We start from the raw sequence: 20,999 nt of genomic DNA, 5'->3' as shown, positions 1-20,999 counted from the left end.
CACCTTACCAAAACCAATGCGAGACTTGCGGGAGTGAGACCGTGAGGTGTGCGCACCTGACTTGTATTGGCGGGAAAGCGGTGCTCTTCACATAACTGTGAGTTTTGGACGCATACAAGGAGACATTGGTAGAAATAGGTTCCTCGCATAACTGTGAACATAGTCTGAAGATGCACATAACGAGGATCAGGTGTATTGTACATTTTATACTTCTAGCTTCAATGTTAACTATTTGCAGACTCTTAGTGTTTTTTTTTCTTCATTCCAGGCTTGCACGTTACTGCTGGTGGTTCTCTTTGTATATGATATTTTCTTTGTCTTCATTACTCCATTTCTCACTCAGGTAAGCAGCCAAATTCTCTGTATCCTTAGCAAAAAAAAAAGAGATGTTACAAAAAGTCAAGTCAAGTTACTTTTATCATCATTTTGACCATAACTGTTATCTACAGTACATAGTAAAAATGAGACAACGTTTTTCAGGACCATGGTGTTACATGACACAGTACAAAAACTAGACTGAACTACATAAAAAACAACACAGAGAAAAAAAAACAACTACGCTAGACTACAGACCTACCCAGGACTGCATAAAGTACACAAAACAGTGCAGGCATTACAATAAATAATAAACAGGACAATAGGGCAAGGTGTCAGTCCAGGCTCTATTGAGGAGTCGTATAGCTTGGGGGAAGAAACTGTTACATAGTCTGGTTGTGAGAGCCCAAATGCTTTGGTGCCTTTTCCCAGACGGCAGGAGGGAGAAGAGTTTGCATGAGGGGTGCATGGGGTCCTTCATGATGCTGTTTGCTTTGCAGATGCAGCATGTAGTGTAAATGTCTATAATGGCGGGAAGAGAGACCCCAATGATCTTCTCAGCTGACCTCACTATCCACTGCAGGGTCTTGCGATCCGAGATGGTGCAATTTCCGAACCAGGCAGTGATGCAGCTGCTCAGGATGCTCTCAATACAACCCCTGTAGAATGTGCTGAGGATGGGGGTGGGAGATGGACTTTCCTCAGCCTTTGCAGAAAGTAGAGATGCTGCTGGGCTTTCTTTGCTATGGAGCAAATACTCCACTTATTTTTGTTCTTTAAAACTTCAATAGTTCTGTACAGGCCCATGCCATAGTAACATTAACATAACAGCTTTGGTGAAAAGCAATCAGAGGTCAAGTATTGGGTCACCCCTCATTCTTCTGAATTCTAATGAATACAGGCCCAGTGTGACCAAATACTCTTCATCAAATAAGCCATTCAATCCTGCAATCATTTTCGTGAACCTCCTTTGAGCCCTTTACAGTTTCAGCACATCCTTTCTAAGATAAGGGGCCCAAAATTGCTCACGATACCCCAAGTAAGGCTTCACCAGTGATTTATAAAGTCTCAGCATTACATCCTTGCTTTTAGATTCTAGTCCTCTTGAAATGAATGCTAACATCCACATTCTTCTTCCTCACCACTGATTCAACCTGCAAATTAACCTTTAGGGAACCCTGCACAAGGACTCCCAAGTCCCTTTGCGCCGTTTTTGTATTTTCTCAACTCTTCCATTTTCTCCTACCAAAGTGAATCACCACACTCTCGCTGACATTGTTTTCCATCTGCCACTTTGCCTGTTCTCCTAATCTGTCTAATACCTTCTGTAGCTACCCTACTTCCTCAAAACTACCTGCCCTTCCACCAATTTTCATACCATCTGCAAACTTTGTAACAAAGCCATCAAAGGAATGATAATGCCAAGGAACTTAAAGTTGCTAATCTTCTCCACCTCTGATCCCCTGATGAGGACTGGCTCATGGATGTCTGGTTTCCTGTTCCTGAAGTCAATAATCAGCTCTTTGATCTTGCTGACATTGAGTAAGTGGTTGTTGATATGGCACCAATCACCAGATTTTCACTCTCCCTCCTATATGCTTATTTGTCATCAGCTTTGATTCGGGCTACAACAATGATGTCATCAGCAACCTTAAATGTGGCATTGGAGCTATGCTTAGCTAGACAGTCATAAGTGTAAAGCGAATAGAGCCAAATAACAAATGCACGTTCAGGTGCTTGTTAGGAGTCATAACTTGCTAGACAGTGAACTAAGGGCTGGAAAATGGGGTTAGCCTAAAGGTCATGTATTGGCTGATGTGGACATTATGACCCTTGTGTTCTCATCCCCAGTATCCTTAGTTAGAAATAGGGTGGAAATTATGGCTCATTCAGAATGTTTTTTTTTCTAATCCATTTCCTGAGAATTCTGAAGGGCATGTTTAACGTTTTAAGTATAGACTTTTTTTTTTCTAAAGAGTGAGCTTCTGTATTTCAGAGTGGCAAGAGTATCATGGTGGAAGTGGCTGCTGGTCCTTCAGATTTCTCTACGCATGAAAAGGTACAGTGGAAAAAAGACTGAAATATGCCCTGTTCAAATCTTTGGGCTGTGTGTGATGTGTGATAATTACTTAATCTTCATTTTTTCCCTCGTTCTGCTCTCTTTTTGGTAGGATCATAGTCTATCTTGTACCTTCTTACCAGTGACTGTACCTTCCCACCCCTCCTAGCACTCATGCATTTACCCTTTTTCATTTGCATTCAGGTCTTCTCCCCCTGCAGGCACTTTAAGATAGCTTTGAACTGCTGTACAAATGTATGAGTGCTAGGAGGGGTGGAAAGGTACAGTCACTGGTAAGAAGGTCTGTTGGAATGAGAGTCACATCACTGATTTTCCCCCATCATCCTGCTTGATATTTTTGCCACTAGTTTCATATGTTAAACGTCATGCTCTTATTATGTACTAGGTGTGTAGAATATTTACAATGCCAAAAAGAAGTATTCACATCCCCCTTTGGAATTTTTCATGTCTTGTTGTCAATATTGAATCACAGTGGATTTAATTTGGCTTTTTGACACTGATCAACTCAAAGACTCTTTTGTGTCGAAGTGAAAACAGATCTCTACAAAGTGATCTAAATTAATTACAGATATAAAACACAAAATAAATGATTGCATAATGGTTCACTCCCTTTAACATGACACATGAAATCATCACTGGTACAGCCAGTTGGTTTTAGAAGTCACATAAATAGTTAAATGGAGCTCACCTGTGTGCAGTCAAAGTGTTTCAATTGATTGTAGTAAAAATACATTTGTATCTAGAAGGTCCAACTGTTGTTGAGTCAGAATTCTGGCAAAAACTACACCATAAAGACAATTCCGTAAAAAGGTTATTGAAAAGCACAAGTCAGCAGATGGATACAATAGAATTCTAAGTCACTGGAATATCCCTTGGAGTACAGTTAAGTCAGTCATCAAGAAATGGAGAAGAATATGGCACAGGTGTAAATTTGCCTAGAGCAAGCTGTCCACAAAAACTGAGTGACTGTGCAAGAAGGGGACTAGTGAGGGAGGCCACCAAGAGGCCTATGACAACTCTGGAGGAGTTACAAGCTTCTGAGGCTGAGATGGGAGAGACTGTGCATGCAACAAATATTGCCAGTTGCTACTTTATGGGAGAGTGGCAAAGAGAAAGCTACTGTTCAAAAGAAAACTATGAAACCTTGGCTACAGTTTGCCAGAATGCATGTGGGTGACTCTGAAGTCAGCTGGAAGAAGGTTCTCTGGTCTGAGCTTTTTGGCCATCAGACTAAACACTGCACATCATCAAAAACACACCATCCTTACCATGAAACATGGTGGTTGCTGCATCATGTTATGGGATGCTTCACTGCAGCAGACACTGGAAGGCTCGTGAAGGTAGAGGGTAAAATGAATGCAGCAAACATACAGGGAAATCCTGGAGGAAAACTTGATGCAGTGTACAAGAGAACTGTGACTCGGGAGAAAATTCGTTTTCCAGCAAGACGGTGGCTCCAAGCATAAAGTCAAGCTACACAGGAATGGCTTAAAAACAACAAAGTTAATGTCCTGGAGTGGCCAAGTAGTCCAGCCCTCAATCCAATTGAGAATTTGTGGCTGAACTTGAAAAGGACTGTTCACTCATGATCCCCATGCAATCTGACAGAGTTTGTGCAGTTTTGTAAAGAAGAATGGGGAAAAATTGCAGTGTCTAGATGTGCAAAGCTGATAGAGATCGTTCACCTTAGACTCAAGGCTGTATATGCTACCAAAGGTGCATCTACTGTAATAAATTTAGACTAATTTGTAGAAATTTGTTTTCAATTTGACACGATTGAGTCTTTTCTGTTGATCAGTTTCAAAAAGCCATTGTGATTCAATGTTATAAAACAATAAAACATGGAAACTTCAAAGGGAAGGGAATACTTTTTATTGGCCCTGTATTTTCTGCTCAAGTATGAAATACTTTGATTTTACTCCCCTCCTTTTTAAGGCAAAGCTATAGTTTGCCTTAGAATGTGAAGCTGAATCTCATGCCTTTCTTCAAATATTAATTGAGCCACAATAAGTTCCAGCTAGACACATTTCCTTTCACTTGCCAACTGAAATACAGAGATATTTCTAAGCTACATTGGAAATCTTGCCCAATATATCACTGATAGTCCCTAAGTCAGTGGAGCAGGTTGAGTGCCCTTCTAGGTTGAGTGTGGGCATTGCCAAACAGTGACTAAATAATAACAACTCCAGGAAGTTAGATATGTATTTGATTCTGAGCCTTCTCGTAGAAGGTGATTTGAGGAAATTTCATTGAGACTTGCAGGGCTGCCTTTCTGACTTTTGTACAGCAAGGTTATCAGTCTTGTTTCTAATGCTTTTGTTGGGTGAACATCTGGACACTTATGGGTTTAGGCACACATTTCTAGCAGCAATTTACTTTAACCGTAGAATTTGAAGGAGGATCTTGAAAATACTCAAGCCCATCCCTATATATTTCTGACAAGCTGAATTTCTGTCCTTAGATCTGCAACACTCTTGCAGTTTAATTTTTATTCGCCTGTTTCCTTATTGGGTTGGTTTTGTATGTTTGTTTATCCAGATTGATATTATTCATGCTTACTTCTGGAAGGAAATCTGGAAATGGAGAAGGTATTGCAGCTGAATTTAGTCCTGATTTTTGTTTATATCAGATGTTGACAATCACCACTTTCAAGAGAGTCCTTAATATGTTGTGATTTGTGTAAGGAGTCTTGATCTGTTTGCACTTCTAAGCCAGAGGCACTGAAATCACAATAATTTATGACCTTCCTCTGGTCAGAATGACCTAGGTACTTAATATATAAGTCACTAGCAAACAATATTAGAATTTCATTAATTTTGTCCAAAAGTTTTGAACTAATTTGTATGTTTGCCAATAGCACTTGAGCAGATTCCTCTTCAAAAGTTCATTGATATTTTGTGGAGCGTATTGCTCATCACAGTGATGGTGATGGTGATATTTATATTTCCCCTCAATCTCCTTGCATGTATTCAGTATCATTTTGCACAAGTGTTTCAATGCATGTTTTTGATGCTATAATAAATTGCATTGGTCCAGGTACTTAAAATTTTGAATTAAATACTTTAGACTGAGTAAGTGGCAAATAGTTTCCTTCTCTTTTTAGTAGAATGAAATGATTTGTTGTATTGGTGAGACTTTTGTTTAATCTTCAGCTCCCAATGGTACTGAAGGTGCCTCGGTTAAATTCCTCGCCTCTGGCACTGTGTGACCGACCGTTCTCCCTCCTTGGCTTTGGTGATGTTTTAATACCAGGTAAATAATCTCTGCTTTTCTGTGAACCCAGGCATTTCATTTGTTTGATTAAAAGAAATAAATGTGCATTATTTTCTTCACTGTTTTTGGATAACTGTCCTTTTTAATAGTGCTGACATATATTAAGCATCTCTTACCGTGGTACAGGCACTTTGTGATTTGTTGGCAGATTTTGCGGTTTACAAAAAGTGTGTGTTGAATTTTTTTTTAATTCAATCGCTTGTTCATAACAAAAAACATTTTGTTATACTGAAGTTCCTTCTGATCTTAAATTTGTCTTCTCGTCTACAACAACAAATAACACCATATCTTCCTTGCAGGAATGTTAGTGGCGTACTGCCACAGGTTTGATATTCAGGTGCAGACTTCAAGAATCTACTTTGTAGCTTGCACAGTCGGTAAGTGCCATCATTTATTTTCACATGACTACAAATCAGATGCTAGGGAAAAAGAAAGAAATTGGAGAAAGAGCTCAGGAAGCCTTCATGATTCATTACTGCTTCCATCAGTTCAGCATTGCCATACTTTTGAACCTTTTCTATATTCATTTTTGGGATCTGGACATTGGTTGAAGGCCAGCATTTATTGCTCATCCCTACCATCCCTTGAAATGGTGGTGATAAGTCACCACCTTAAACTCCCAGAGTGCTGGGAGTTCTGTGATTTAAATTTAGTAACAATGAAGGACCAGCAATACTTTTCCAAGTCAGAAGGGTGTGTCATTTGGAGGGAACCTGCAAGTGAAGTGCATAAGGAGTGGCTGTGGTTTGCTGGAGAATGCACTGATTTGGTGCAAATGATACTTGTATCAGTAAGGTTGTTTAATTTCTAAATATTAACATTGGAATGGGATGGTTGAGATAACACGTGTAGGATCTAGCTGAATGATACGGGTATTTAAAAAAATTGAAACAAAATATACATCTGCAAAAAAATGTTCTTGAAATTTGGCTGTGATGGACATGAGAAATGCATCTGAATACAAAGAGTGGCTTACTCTTGACAGACATGCTGATCAGTGGAAGAAACAAGGAATGCAGAAAATGCTGAAATACTTGGAGCAATTAGTATCAGAGAAAGAAAAGAGGAGTTCATGTTTTGGGTCAAGACTCATTTTTTTGCTATTGACGTGAGAAGGCTCCCTTGTATCTGATCAAATCAAGAGCAGAGGTTAAGCTTTTAAGAACCAAACCCATCAATTACTTTCAAGAGGATAGTTAATATGTTTAGTAAACTCAAATAATGGCTTTTAATTAAACCTTGTAGAAAGATTCAAATGTTTGTGTTGTGCCATCATTTTGAAACTAGTGTTTAACGTGCATGTATTATAAAATTTAAAAAATGAAGTATGAGACAACTCTCAAAAATTGAAGGAAAATAATAGAATGGGAATGAAACCCATCAGTAGAATCCAGAAGGAGAAACTACATATAGAACTGATTTTGGTGAAGTGCACAAAAGTCATCAGTTTTTTCAAATGGAGGAAGATGTGACAGATTCCTTGTCCTGAAGAAGGGTCTTGGCCTGAAATGTTGACTATGTATTCATTGCCATAGGTGCTGCCTGACCTGCTGAGTTCCTCCAGCATTTTGTGTATGTAGCTTTATATTTCCAGCATCTGCAGAATTTCTTGCGCTTAAGACAAATTCTAGCTTGTATTCAATTACGAGTGTCAGTGCAGTGATGATGCATGAGTTCTGTTTTAGTTCCTTCATGTTCTTTTTAGAAGTATCTGTTGTTCATTTCAAGTTTCTTGTGTTTTGTTCCTCAGCTTATGGCATTGGTCTTCTCATCACTTTTATTGCTCTGGCACTGATGCAGACAGGTCAACCAGCGCTCCTTTACCTGGTCCCATGCACTCTGATTACTAGCATCTGTGTGGCTTGCTGGCGCAAGGAGATGTCAATGTTCTGGAGTGGAAGTGGATTTGCGGTGAATACCAGTTTGATATGACTGCCTTGAAGAATTTTTTTTTCCCCAAAATGTAATAGTAAAGTTGAGTAAATTTGCAGTTCTATCATTATGCAATTCTACCTTGGACCGGGTACAACATTAGAGATTAAAACGAAATCAACTTATTTTGGAATCATTCATTGCCACTAAATACCCATTTATGATTGACTGTAATGTAATGTCTGAATTATAACATTTAAGGAGGAAAGATTAGGAACTTCATTGGAATCACAAAATGAGCTGTTGTCAGCATTAAACATTCCATGTAAAATATGACATTTCCATTCCAGTAGACACTCCAGATAAAATTGATGTTTGATTCACATTAAAATCTTCCTGGTTGTCTTAATCTGAACTTTCAACAGAATATTTCCCATAAAACAGCAAGCAGATTATGTAGACTGAGCTGACATTTACAATGTGTGTAAATTGTTTTAATAAATGTTGTAATTTGATTTCAATTGGATTTTTCCAAATTAAAGTATCAAAATTATTAATTGTTTTGTTGATGTAGTTTTTTAAATTCTTGTCAAGGTTTAATTTATTTAACCTTTTACAGTCTTCAGGGCAGTGTTGTTAAGTCTCCAAACAGTGTATTATTTGCTAACAAACAAGTAATTAGTTTAGTAGTGTCCCATTTCCATGGCAAACTCAACACGTTGATACCAAACCGCTGAATTCAAAGAGCTGTATGATACTTTCAATAATGCCATCCATAAGACCTGTACTCTGCTACTTCATCAAGTTAGAATCTGAGGACTTACTGGTTGGTTTGGTTTAGTCATTGTACTTTAAATTCAGAGTTTATAAAAAGCCCTGGAGTTTATGCAACTAAACAGTGTTGTAGACCAACTACAAAATAGGTTGAAAGCCTGCCCATGGCAATACATTGAAGAAAGGGAGTTAGCTGTGCCTCTTACTTCAGCAGTTGCAGCAATCTGGAAGCAAGAGCCAGTGCTGCACTAGTAAATCATTAATGTTGAATGGAGCAATACGCAATTTTTTGTATCTTATGTTTGATGAAAATAATCATGTTTTCTTTTCAATCAAATTTCAGAGCAATTCACATGTCACCTCGTGTGTTGCCTCGTCACCTCCAACTGCACCAAAGCTGGTAAGTGTCCCTGAGGTCATACAAAACCAATTAAATACTTCCCCAGAAACTGTTTCAAATCAGTGTTTCTTGACCACACCACTTAGAAGTAGCTGATGTAGTACATTTTTGTTAGAATTGATGTTGCCTCACCTTGCGTATTCTTACCCTGCATAAGAAATAGCATGAGTGGAATAGCAAGTCCTCCAAAGATCTATCTTGTTGAATTTCACTTCAGTGTTTTAACAATGTGTAGTCTGAGAAGATAATTTAGTGCTGGATTAATTGAAGAGGAAAGCAATGTTATCCCTGTGGAGAATGATCCACTGCTGTTGCAGATAGGTGACTGGATATGACTCAAGCATTTTGAGTTGTACTATCCTGACCAGTATTTACTTTGTATATTACAGGGAGAGCTCCACTCAAAGTCGGTATCTTTAGTCACTGACAACTGTCCACAGGCTGATGACAAATCAACTGCAAATACTCCACACCATGAAGGAGAAGCCCTGACCACCTCACCAGCAACATCCATCAATGAAAATGAAGCTGAACCTAGTGAGAACTTCCCAACAAAAGATGAGATGAGCCAATCACATTGCTGATAGTGTACTCTAATGCTATTTTTCAGCATGCTTACAGTTGGATTATATAGAATGAAATAGGAGCAGTAACACAGCTGTTTGCTGAAGCAAATGAAGGAATACCAAAGGGATGTTAAATTCTCCTAAATTATCATGGCCATTTGCACTGTACCAAACTATTCCCACCTCCCACAATCAGTGACAGCTATTCAATGACCCTACTCAAGCTGCTTGCATTCTCAAAGCTGACACCACTCAGTAAAGAATAACCATTGCCTTCCTAATTCTCAGGATAATCAAATGTTCATTGTAAGAATGACTTGTCCAGGCAAACAATAAAATCATTGCCATATCCCCTGCCCCTTCTGCCATCAACTCTTCACAGCAAGCCTGCAGGCCAGAAGTTTTTTTTGAATAAATATTTTTGGAGATGTTATTCAATTTATTCTTTCTGGACCTGAATAACAAACTGCTGAACAATTTCTCCAGCTTACTAGGATGCTTACTAAAGAAAGCTACTATGGTAAGGAAATCTCTGCAAAATAACTCTATTTCTCCTAAACTGAGCACTCCTAGCTTACATCCCATTGAAGAGGAGGAGGTGCACATGGTAACCACTGAACTATTTGTTGGGTAGATGGCAAGTTTGAAATATAGTGATGGTTAATATCTCTTAGGTTTAATTAAATACAATATCAATATTGGGACTGTGAATCTGATGAGCCATATTTATAGCACAGTCACAGTAGGAATGTACAATTCCAGCAAGGCCCTTTTGGCCTATCTGATCCACAGTTCATTAATGAAACACAACGTCACAGCACAAGCAACTTTAGAACCAGAATGACTGATTTACCATTCCCACACAGCTTCTACATAACACCCTTTTTCCTTAGGTTTTCTTTCCTATCTCCTTTCCCCCTCTCCCCAGCCCTCTCTTCCCACCCCCTCTCCCCTTCAAACTATCTGCATAATAATAACTTCAACTTCTCGCTTGCCTGCTTCTGCCTCTGGGAATGTTTACAGCTTGGTCATAGATGAGGTGGTAGCTGTGGTACTGTCTCTTGGGCTTCATAACTCACAATCACATTATCTAGCACCAGAAATAGCTGAGGTTCCATCCACCATCAGTCTGCAGGAGGACTGATGCTTTCTGCATTCCTGAATACCAATCATATTTTGTTCCGAAATCATGTGGTCGTCAGATTTCTTCCCTGATTTGTTAAAATCTCTTTTTTTGTTAAATTATCTGTAGAATTCCTAGGAGAACTAACAAAGGTTCAAAGGATGGAAGTTAATACAGACTCAAGGAATACTAGATCATTTAAATTTGAATGTTAAAATGTTACTCCTTAATACACCCTCATATCTAATAGAAATTTAATTTTTAAACAAAATTAAATTATGTGCCACCCGTTCTGGTAAAAATTGATTAGGAATTTCTCTTTAGTCAAACTCTTCATAACATGTTAAACTGATTGACCTCATTTCTATAGTGCAGCAACTTTAAGAACAATTTTAAACTATTCAGGGCAGTTGAACTGGTCCTGATCTACATAGCAGTGAAGTGAATTAAATTTCATTAGTTTGGATTGATTTGATAATTTGTGGGTTGATGGCGGTTTTAACTTCTCTAAGTTCTTGTATTTAAGTTGTCTACTTGTACTTGGTAACAAGCTCTGTGCCTGTCACATAATTAACTGAGAATAGCAAATAGTTTCAAAATATCATGTAACATTGTTAAATGGCTTGACTGATTGAATGAAATTGAAAAATCTCTTGAAAACCTAAAAAAATCATTTAGTCCAAAAATTGTAGATTCTGTGGCATGTTCTCAATGAAAATACTGGGAATCCATGAAGATATCAAAATCTTGACATCATAAAATGTCAGAAAATAAAAGCCCGTGTGGGCAGAAATGATTAATCATGTTTTCTATCTGTTTAATACAAATACATGCAACTAATAACATCAGCCAAAATAAGTATCTTTGACTAAAGAACTTTTTTTTAATAAAAGGTGACTGCATAGATTTAAAACCCAATAAAAAAGGACCGTTCCTTTTAAATTCTGTATTATCCTGTCTTTTTACATGGTACTCTAAATTAGGCAATACCTTGAAAATGAATTTAAGAATAAAAATGTGGCTTTTATTTCTTTATTTGAAAATTGTGCAATAAATAAGCCAAATCTCTCAACAACCAGTTCTTCCAACAGTAATGCAAACAGAAAAATAAAGTCAACATTGAACTTCTGACTGATCAAGAGTTTCCTCAAGTTACTGTTGATGATTTATCCCTAGTTAATGAAAATAGAAAGACTGGGCACAAGGTTTTATTTATTTTCACACAATGACGCTGCTTGACATACATATGGTATTGATTCCAGTAAGACGTATTTTATTCGTTATTCTAAAAAATCATGTTGTGGATTATGATTTCCAAATAAAGCTTTTGTAGTTAAAAGAGCACTCTCTTTAATTCCACTGTGCTATGTTGATTTGCCTTCAATGCAAGGTGGGGGGGACCTATGATCAAGAAGAGGTTAGGATAGAAGGCCTCCTGATTCCGATACATTGATCCATGCTGGAAGGAAAATCCCAATTTCCCATTGAGACTTGTCCACGTAGAATGCAATTTGTCAAGAAGTACAAGGTATTGTATCTTAAGGGGAAATCAAAACAAAGCACAATAAATGATGTACTAAAGAGTACAGAGGCATTCTCAGGTGTATCATAGTATCGTAACCCTTCAGACCAATATCCAAGATGCTCAACAAAGCTGCTTCCATTTGCCCATGTTTGACTCGTATCTGCCTAAGCCAGGGGTTCCCAACCTGGAGTGCCCACACCCCCAGGGGGTGCGAGATGGAATTTCAGGGGGTGCGGCAAAGAGTGGCTTGAATGATGAGTCACGAGTCATCACTCAGCCAGCTGCCAGTGTGCCTTGAGAAGTGATCGTAACGGTTATCCCAAGCACACTCCAGTCTCCTGCTGCCCGAGTCAGAGTTGAGGATTCTCATCAGTGTTACCTGGGAGTTACACCTCAGAGTTGAGGAGTCTCATCAATTTACTGTTTACAATTTTTTCTGAATAAATTAGAATCTAATTGCTCAATTTATATTTACATTTTATGTACTGAGTTAAAAGCTTAATTTTTTTAATTCAATTTGTTCACCCACGGTATTGTATGTGGTTCAATTTGTGGTTCAAAAATTAGAAATTAGACTTCTTCATCTTCAAATGTGATATTACTTTTGTAGGGGGTGCAAACATTAATCAAACATTTCCTAGGGGTGTGGGGCATAGAAAAGGTTGGGAACCACTGGCCTAAGCGTTCTACATACCTATCCAAATGTCTTGTAAGCGTTCAAACACGAGGAAATCTGCAGATGCTGGAAATTCAAACAACAACACACACAAAATGCTGGTGGAACACAGCAGGCCTAGCATTTTGTGTGTGTTTTGTAAATGTTGTTAATTTACTGCCTCAACCGTTTCCTCTGGCAGCTCGTTCCATATACGCAGCACCTTCTGCATAAAGAAGCTGCTTAAGTTCCTTTTAAATCTTTCACCTTCAACCTATGCCCTTTTGTTTCTGATTCCTCTTTCTGGGAAAGGTACTACGTGCATTCACCCAATCTCTGCCCCTTATGCCTTCAATGAATAAACTCCTAAACTGTTCAACATTTCTCTGTAACTCAGGCCTTCAAGAGCTGGACAGTTTGTAAATATTTTGTACTTTTTCAAGCTTAATGACATCATTCTTACAACAAAATGCACCAGGTGTGGTCTCACCAATGTCTTGTACAGCTGTAATGTAACATCCCAACTCCTCAGTGGCCAGTGATGCTAAATGACTTCACCATCCAGTCTATTTGTGACACCACTTTGAGGAAACTGTCCTTATGCTCCTTGGTCCCTATTCTACAACACTCCCCAGGGCCTCATTTTTCACTGTGAAAGCCCTACCCTGGTTTGACTTACCAAAATATAACACCTTGTGCTTATCAGAATTTCTATCTCTGACCATAACAGGGAGATTAGATATTGTTTAGAGGCCACGTGATCCCAGTCCCATTAAGGACCCCCACCATACAGGACACGTGCTCCTCTCATTGTTACCACCAGGAAGGAGGTATAGAATCCTGAAGGCACGCACTCAGCGGTTCAGGAACAGTTTCTTCCCCTCTGCCATCCAATTTCTGAATGTACATTGAACCCATGAATGCTATCTCACTACTTTTTTATTTGCTTTATTTGCACTTCTTATTTTAAATATTTAATAGACATATATATAGAAAACCTACAGCACAATACAGGCCCTTCGGCCCACAAAGTTAATTTATTATTATATAATTTAATTAAATATATAACATAATTAAATAAATATACTTAATTGTTTTCTCTATATTTATCATGTGTTTCATTGTACTGCTGTTGTAAAGTTTACAAATTTCACAACGTATGCTGGTGCAATTAAACCTGATTCTGATCCTTACTTTCGTTAAGAGTAGGCAGACACTTCAAATTATGTAAAACATGAGTGAGCCACAGATAGAGTATTGTGCACAGCTTTGTAGAAAGAATGGGAATGCACTAGGGAGGTTGCTATAGAAGTTGTTACCAAGGTGCCATCAAAACTCACAAAATAATAGTTATAAAGAGAGATTGACAAGACTGGAACTGTCAGCTTTGGACCAAGGGATGCCATGAGAAGAGTTAACATTGAAAAGTTTGGATAGAATAAACAGGAAGGACCCATTTCCTTTGCAGGCAGGACAATAACATGGCATATATATTTAAAATATTATTGGTAAGTCAGGGTAAGTTGAAGAGATGAATTTTTCAGCAAAAAGTGCTGTGAAACTGAAAAAGTGATGATGTCAGAAGCTCTGATTTCATTCAAAAGAGCCCTAAATAGACACTTTAAAGTTCTGTAGACAGGTTATAGATAGAGAGCTAAGAAGTAGGATTAGCTTAATTAATGTATTTTTTGCTGACATGGACATAATGAGATGACTGGTTACCTTCTGTGCAATTAATTTCTGAGATATTTGATATTCACTGCTGGCCATGAATATTTTCCCACAAAATTAGACTGCAGTCAAGAACACCTTTTTAAAGTATTTTTTTATTAAATTGATTCCTCGTTGTCACCTTCAACCTTGTTTGCATCCTGCAATACATTAGCCAGACTCTACCTGTGTTACCAAATCAAAACAATTTTTTTCTCTCCATTCCACCATATTCTTGTAATTATTGCAAATGTTAGAGTAACTACTTCGGCCCTCAGTAATGTATAACCTTGCAATTTTTACAAGGGTTTTCTTCATAGATATATTGTACATTGCTTCCTGTTTTATACCCAGATTTGTCACAAATGTCAATCGCTTTTACCGTACGTGATAGCTTGCATATCATGATTCATTTCCTTAAAAAGTGGTATGGAGTGGGGAGGTGTGTTAACTTGGATACAATTAATGTTTCGGTGAATTTCTCTGGCTGCAAGTTATATTCCTCCCAGCTTCTGTAATGAGTGACTGGAAAGCACTTAATCATCAATTCAGTCAATGACGCTGAAATTTCCTGTTTGTGTCAAAAATATTTCCAATGTTTCCTCCAAAGGCAAAGACGTCTAGATTCTGGAGGTAGAAATGCAGCTATTGTGCTAGTCATTAATCAATGACACTACCACACTGTCACCTATTGTTATTTTCAACAAGGAACCTGAACATGTCTAATTCATATAGTATCTGGTATCTAACCTCTACATCAAGCTCTACGTTTGAAATATCCAAGGAATATTAACACATAAAATTTGACTTTGTACCACTGCAGCCAGTTGCCAAAAAGCTTGGCAAAATGTAGGCTGTAAGTCAGAGGTTTGAAGATAAAACTCTTTGTTTCAGGTGAAGTCGCATTCTACTTTTATTAGCTGCATCAAGTTTGTCTGTCTCATCTACACCCTACAGTCCTGTAGACCTATCCTGTTGACCCTTAACCCTTCTGATTATCCTCCAAACTTTTCATTAGCTCACTCTTTCCCAACTTCTTGCTCGTGAGACACTCGTCCACTAAATCCACTGATCCATCCATCCTCCTCCTCAATGTCAACCTGATACTGGGATGGTCTACTAATTAAATTTGTGGACAATACTACATTGATTGGCCTAATCTCAACAAATAATAAGGCAGCCTACAGAGAAGAAGTCATCACCCTAACACAGTGGCGTCAAGAAAACAACCTCTCCCTCAATGTCACAAAAACAAAGGAGCTGGTTGTGGACTACAGGAGGAATGGAGACCGGCTAATCCCTATTGACATCAATTGAGAGGGTGATCAGCTTTAGTTCCTCAGCATGCACATCACGGAAGATCTCACGTGGTCTGTACGTACCAGCTGTGTGGTGAAAAAAGTACAACAGCACCTCTTTGAACTCAGATGGTTGAAGAAGTTTGGTATGAGTTCCCAAATCCTAAGGACTTTCTACAGGGACACAATTGAGAGCATCCTGACTGGCTGCATCACTGTCTGGTATGGGAACTGTACTTCCCTCAATCAGAGGACAGTCCGGCACATCTGTAGATGTGAACTTCACACTATTCAGGATATTTACAGAGACAGATGCGTAAAAAGGGCCCGATGGATCACTGGGGACCCGAGTCACCCCAGCCACAAACTGTTAAACCATCTGGGAAATAGTATTGCATCACTAAAGCCAGAAACAACAAACTCTGAGACAGCTTCTTCCACCAAGCCATCAGACTGATTAATTCACACTGATGTAATTGTATTTCTGTGCTATATTGACTGTCCTGTTGTACATACTATTTATTACAAATTACTATAAATTGCACATTTAGATGGAGATGTAACTTAAAGATTTTTACTCCTCATGTATGTGAAGGATTTAAGAAATAAATTCAATTCAGTTCAATTGTCTCTTAATCTGACCCCCTGCAGACAAGAATGGAGGCAAAATAACAGCTGCAGAATGAAATTTATACTGGCAGGTAGGTGTGAAGTTGCCTCATCAAGTCAAGTCAAGTCACTCTTATTGTCATTTTGACCATAACTGCTGGTACAGTGCATAGTAAAAATGAGACGACGTTTTTCAGGACCATGGTGTTACATGACACAGTACAAAAGTTAGACTGAACTAAGTAAAAAACAACATGGAGAGAAAAAAAACCCAACTACACTAGACTACAGACCTACCTAGGACTGCATAAAGTGCACAAAACAGTGCAGGCATTACAATAAATAATAAACAGGACAATAGGGCAGTAAGGTGTCAGTCCAGGCTCTGGGTATTGAGGAGTCTGATAGTTTGGGGGAAGAGACTGTTACATAGTCTGGTCGTGAGAGCCCGAATGCTTCGGTGCCTTTTCCCAGACGGCAGGAGGAAGAAGAGTTTGTATGAGGGGTGCATGGGGTCCTTCATAATGCAGTTTGCTTTGCGAGTGCAGCATGTACTGTAAATGTCCATGATGGCGGGAAGAGAGACCCCGATGATCTTCTCAGCTGATTATATTTAAGCAAACAATCCACCTCCTAGCAGTGGGTTGGTTGTCTATTCTTCCCCAGAACTACATGGTGGGTTGAGTCCCAGATTCAGATCTTTATCGTTTTTAGACCTTCCCCAACCCAAACCCAGCGCTCTTCAATATTTTAAGTCTTGATATTTTCTCTGAAATGTTTTTAAACCCTTTCAATACAGACAATGTCTTCCAGTTTTAATGGGGCAGACAAGAGAAACAATATCAGCACTACAAGTTCAGAATTCACTCATCTATTCAGTGCACAACATATGGATAAATATTTGAGTTCTCAGACCTAATACAAGATTAGATACGTAAACAGCAAGTAAAGTCGAAGTCAAGACTATTGCAGCTGATGTGAGGAAGTTAACTTTGAGAAGAACCTGAATGTAAAAGAAAGATAGAACTAGAAAATAAAACATGTCATGAAGACAGTCTTAAAAGGATCAGAATTCAGTTTAATGTCACTGACATAAAATCTGCTGTTTTGTGGCAGCAGTACAGTGTAATACATAAAATACTATAAATTACCATAAGAAATATATACAAAAATATTACATAAAATAAGTAGTGTAAACACACTGAGGTAGCCTTCATGCAATGGTTCGTCATCCATTTAGAAATCTGATGGCGGATGGGGTAGAAGCTGTCCTAAAACATTAAGTGTGTGTATTCAGCGTCCATACCTCCTCTCTGATGGTAATAATGAGAAGAAAGCGTGATGGTTGTCCTTAATGGTGGATGCTGCCTTTTTGACGCATTGCCTTTCGAAGAGGTCCTTGACTCTGGGGAGGCTGGTGCCCTGATGCTGCTGGGCTGACTGAGTTTGTGATGGTCTGCAGCCTTTTTCCAATTCTGTACAATGGCCCCATCCAAACTAGACAACGACGAAGCTGGTTAGAATGCTCCTCATGGTACATCTGTGGAAACTATTGTTAGAGTCTTTGGTGACATACCAAATCTCAAATTCTGTATAAAATATAGCCACTGACATGTCTTCTTTGTAATTACAGCAATATGCTGGCTGCAGGATAGATCTTAAGAGATGTTGACCCCCAGGGACTTGAAATTGCTTACCCTTTTCACTGCTGACCCCTCAGTGAGGACTGGTATGTGTCCCTCGACTTCCCCTTCCTGAAGTCCACAATCAATTCCTTGGTCTGACTAACATCGAGTGCAAGGTTGTTGTTGTGACACCATTCAACCAGCCAAACTATTTCACTCCTGTACACCTCCTTGTCACCATTTTAGATTCTGCGAACAACAGTTGTGTCAACAGCAAATTTATAGATATTGTTTAAGCTGTGCCTAGCTACACATTCAACAGTGTAGAGAGAGAGTAGAGCAGCAGTGAAGCACATATCCTTGACATGTGCCATTTTAATCGTCAGCGAGGAACAGATGTTACTCCCGATCTGGACTGACCGTGCTCTCTCAATGAGGAAGTCAAAGATCCAGTTGCAGAGCGAGGAACTGACGTCTGAGGTGTTGAAGCTTGTTGATTAGTACTGAAGATGTAACAATGAAAAAATTAACATTAATTGGAAAAAGTGGAACAAAAGCAAAACCACAGTGGATAAATAAACTGGAAATGACAAGATTACGGGACAAAGAAAATACTCAAACCAATAAAGTTTCAACTTGATATGTCAGATGAATGACTTACAGTTGTACATTGCCCTTCATATCTTTCAGGATGTCCAAAAATGCTATGCAGCCAGTGAACCATTTTAGAAGTGGAGTGTGTTGGAATGTTGGAACCATGTCAATTTCCACTTTTCTGCTCAATCCATATACTTTTCCAAGTAACTGTTCAATTTATCTAAAAGATAACTTATAGATATCCTCTAAAATGAGCTGTGGTAGGGAAATAAACAAGACAACTTTTGTTGGACCATTACTATTAATTTACTCTTTAATAGTAATGGGAGTTTGGTTTTCCCACCTGACATTTTATACACAGTGGGATGATTACTAGCCTTTTTACTGAATATGTCATTCTGTAATTCTCAGGACATCTTGACCATGGGGTTTCACATCTACAATCTGCCCCTGTACACTTTTTTCATTTGGAATTGGGAACTGGTCCTTCTCATGCTCCACTTCACAGGCACGGAATGAAAGTAACTAGATGTTTTACACAAGATCTTTTGAAAAAGGATCTAGTGTTTTCCCGGTGTATATGATGAATAGATTCTTCTCAGGCTTCTAGCTGGGTGCAGGTATTGAATTTAACTGATATTTTGATGACAAACTCTGCCATCTTCATCAGGGATGATGCCTGGGCATGTCTAGTCCGGTGGTATTTATACCCCCGTCATCCACCCCTCCTGATTGGTTAGTCCTCATCCAATCAAGTTTCCGCTGTCCCACTTTGTTTACAATCAAATTCCAGTTCTTACTTAGAGTGAGACCTTCATCTTTGTTAAAATTCTCTTCCTCGAGTTTTATTTCAATGGCTTCTTCACCAGATGGTCCCAAAAGTCAGTGGCATGGCACAATAGTTTTGTGCCATCAAAGTCAATCCTATGGCCATTGCGAATGCTATATTCTGCTACTGCTGATTTCTCTTTGTTAACCCAAACAAATACACCTCCTGTGCTCCTGGATGAGGGTTTGCACTGTGCGTCGTGGCTAGCCGATGTATGCTGCTCCACATTCACAGGGAATCCTGTAAATGCCAGCCATTTTGAGCCAGGTTCTTTTGTACAAAAGATCCATTTTGTTGTCTCAGATCTTAACTGGGAACCTAACCTCACTTTAATCAGTGTGTGACCTGCAGCAAATTCGTTGACCCACACATGCCTTCAGAAATGTCCATGCAAGTTCTCAGTTGTATTACAGCCATTTCGTTAAAACAAGTAAAAGTGAAAAAGCAGCCAGCATTGACCTTGACTGAATTAACATGTGGTAAAGTTGTTCCCACTGCAATCAATCTTGCAAAGTTCTCCAAAATGTGTTTAAGCTGAATGGTTTGTCCCACAGACTAGACAAGCAATAGCATGAGATACTCATAAAACCATATGTCAACCTCTATTATATCATCTGTATCAAACATATGTGCTCAATTTTTGATTCAGGAATTCACCAAAACCCTGCTTTCACCCAGTGGAGCTGTGAATTTCCAAAGGGCAACTACTGGATAGTAATCACAAGGAGTGACCTGGTCCATACTCCAGCCCAGAGCCATTGACAACTTGTACAGTCACTAGGGAACTCTCAGAGCCAACTACACACACCAAGAACAAAACCACCTTGGACAGAATGTCTGTCACATAAACACTCTAGGTCTATGTTTGTACAGGCCCTGCCCAAATCAATGATGGATAAATAACAGAATAACAGGACATTTGATACATCTTTTAATTTTGAACAAGTCTGGTGACCCTTTATTCAATATGTTCACATGATTTAATTTATTTTTCTTTATTCTCTTTAGGGAAAACCCTTATCCATGAAGGTTTGGAGATGACTGGAAGGATGTTTTTTTCCCTCTTTCTCTTTTTTCTAATTTTATCCTCAAATGGACTACCCAATCTTTCTTTCCCTTTTTTTTGTTTTAGTTTAGTTAGTGGGGTTTTTCCCCTTTATCAAATAAAATATCCAATCTCTTTTTATGATTGTTATGAGGAGTTGTAGTTTTTTTGACTATATTGTATATATAATAGCATAACATTTTACCGATCTGATTTTGACAATATATACTTTCTGCTTTTTTATTGCTTTTTATATGTCTTTTGTATTATCTGTTTGCTAAACTTCTCCTCTGATTTGTATATTCTTTATCAGAAATTCAATAAAAAGATTGAAAAAGAAAATAACAGAATACATAGAGAAAATCAAGAAATACTTGTCATTCTCTCCCACAGTCCTTAGCTATAACAGTGGAAAGGTCAACTGAAGGTACATTCCAGGGTTTGGTCTTGGCTAACTCAAATTCCATAAGAGAAAAATGTGGAAATTACCTCTTTCAAATTCATCTCTGTGTAAAGTGAGTGCTGAAGAAATGTATGTTGATGGGACTAAACAAACCATTAGGGCCACTTTGTGAATGCATTCTTGAGATATTGATGGCAATCACAAAGGCGACGTTTATTGTCCATTTCTCATTCTCTTGGGAAAGTGACAAAGTGCTGTCTTCTTAGGCTGCTTGAAAAATAACTATCATTTCATGTCAAT

General features: G+C 38.5%; 1 protein-coding gene and 1 long non-coding RNA gene across 4 annotated transcripts in view; one reads left to right on the top strand and one right to left on the bottom strand.

The window, feature by feature from the left end:
* sppl2 (signal peptide peptidase-like 2) overlaps nt 1–11,742 on the top strand; it is a 50,860-nt gene extending 39,118 nt beyond the window's left edge. For 2 of the 3 annotated variants that reach the window (XM_073068626.1, XM_073068625.1), the window contains exons 10-16: nt 269–343; nt 2,312–2,374; nt 5,548–5,647; nt 5,968–6,045; nt 7,419–7,579; nt 8,658–8,714; nt 9,104–11,742. In XM_073068626.1, coding sequence (XP_072924727.1) covers nt 269–343; nt 2,312–2,374; nt 5,548–5,647; nt 5,968–6,045; nt 7,419–7,579; nt 8,658–8,714; nt 9,104–9,298 — 729 coding nt within the window. In that variant the 3' untranslated portion in view covers nt 9,299–11,742. Of the gene's footprint in view, nt 1–268; nt 344–2,311; nt 2,375–5,547; nt 5,648–5,967; nt 6,046–7,418; nt 7,643–8,657; nt 8,715–9,103 lie in introns of all 3 variants that reach the window. The other variant, XR_012101773.1, reaches the window with a different exon arrangement.
* The window catches only part of LOC140739938 (uncharacterized), a 369,849-nt gene that overhangs the window by 248,220 nt on the left and 100,630 nt on the right, over nt 1–20,999 (bottom strand). The gene's annotated exons all lie outside the window — the stretch shown is intronic.

The sequence above is a fragment of the Hemitrygon akajei genome, chromosome 16, assembly GCF_048418815.1.
Source record: "Hemitrygon akajei chromosome 16, sHemAka1.3, whole genome shotgun sequence".
Classification (NCBI taxonomy): Eukaryota; Metazoa; Chordata; class Chondrichthyes; order Myliobatiformes; family Dasyatidae; genus Hemitrygon; species Hemitrygon akajei.
This window is presented reverse-complemented; position numbering and strand designations above follow the sequence as displayed.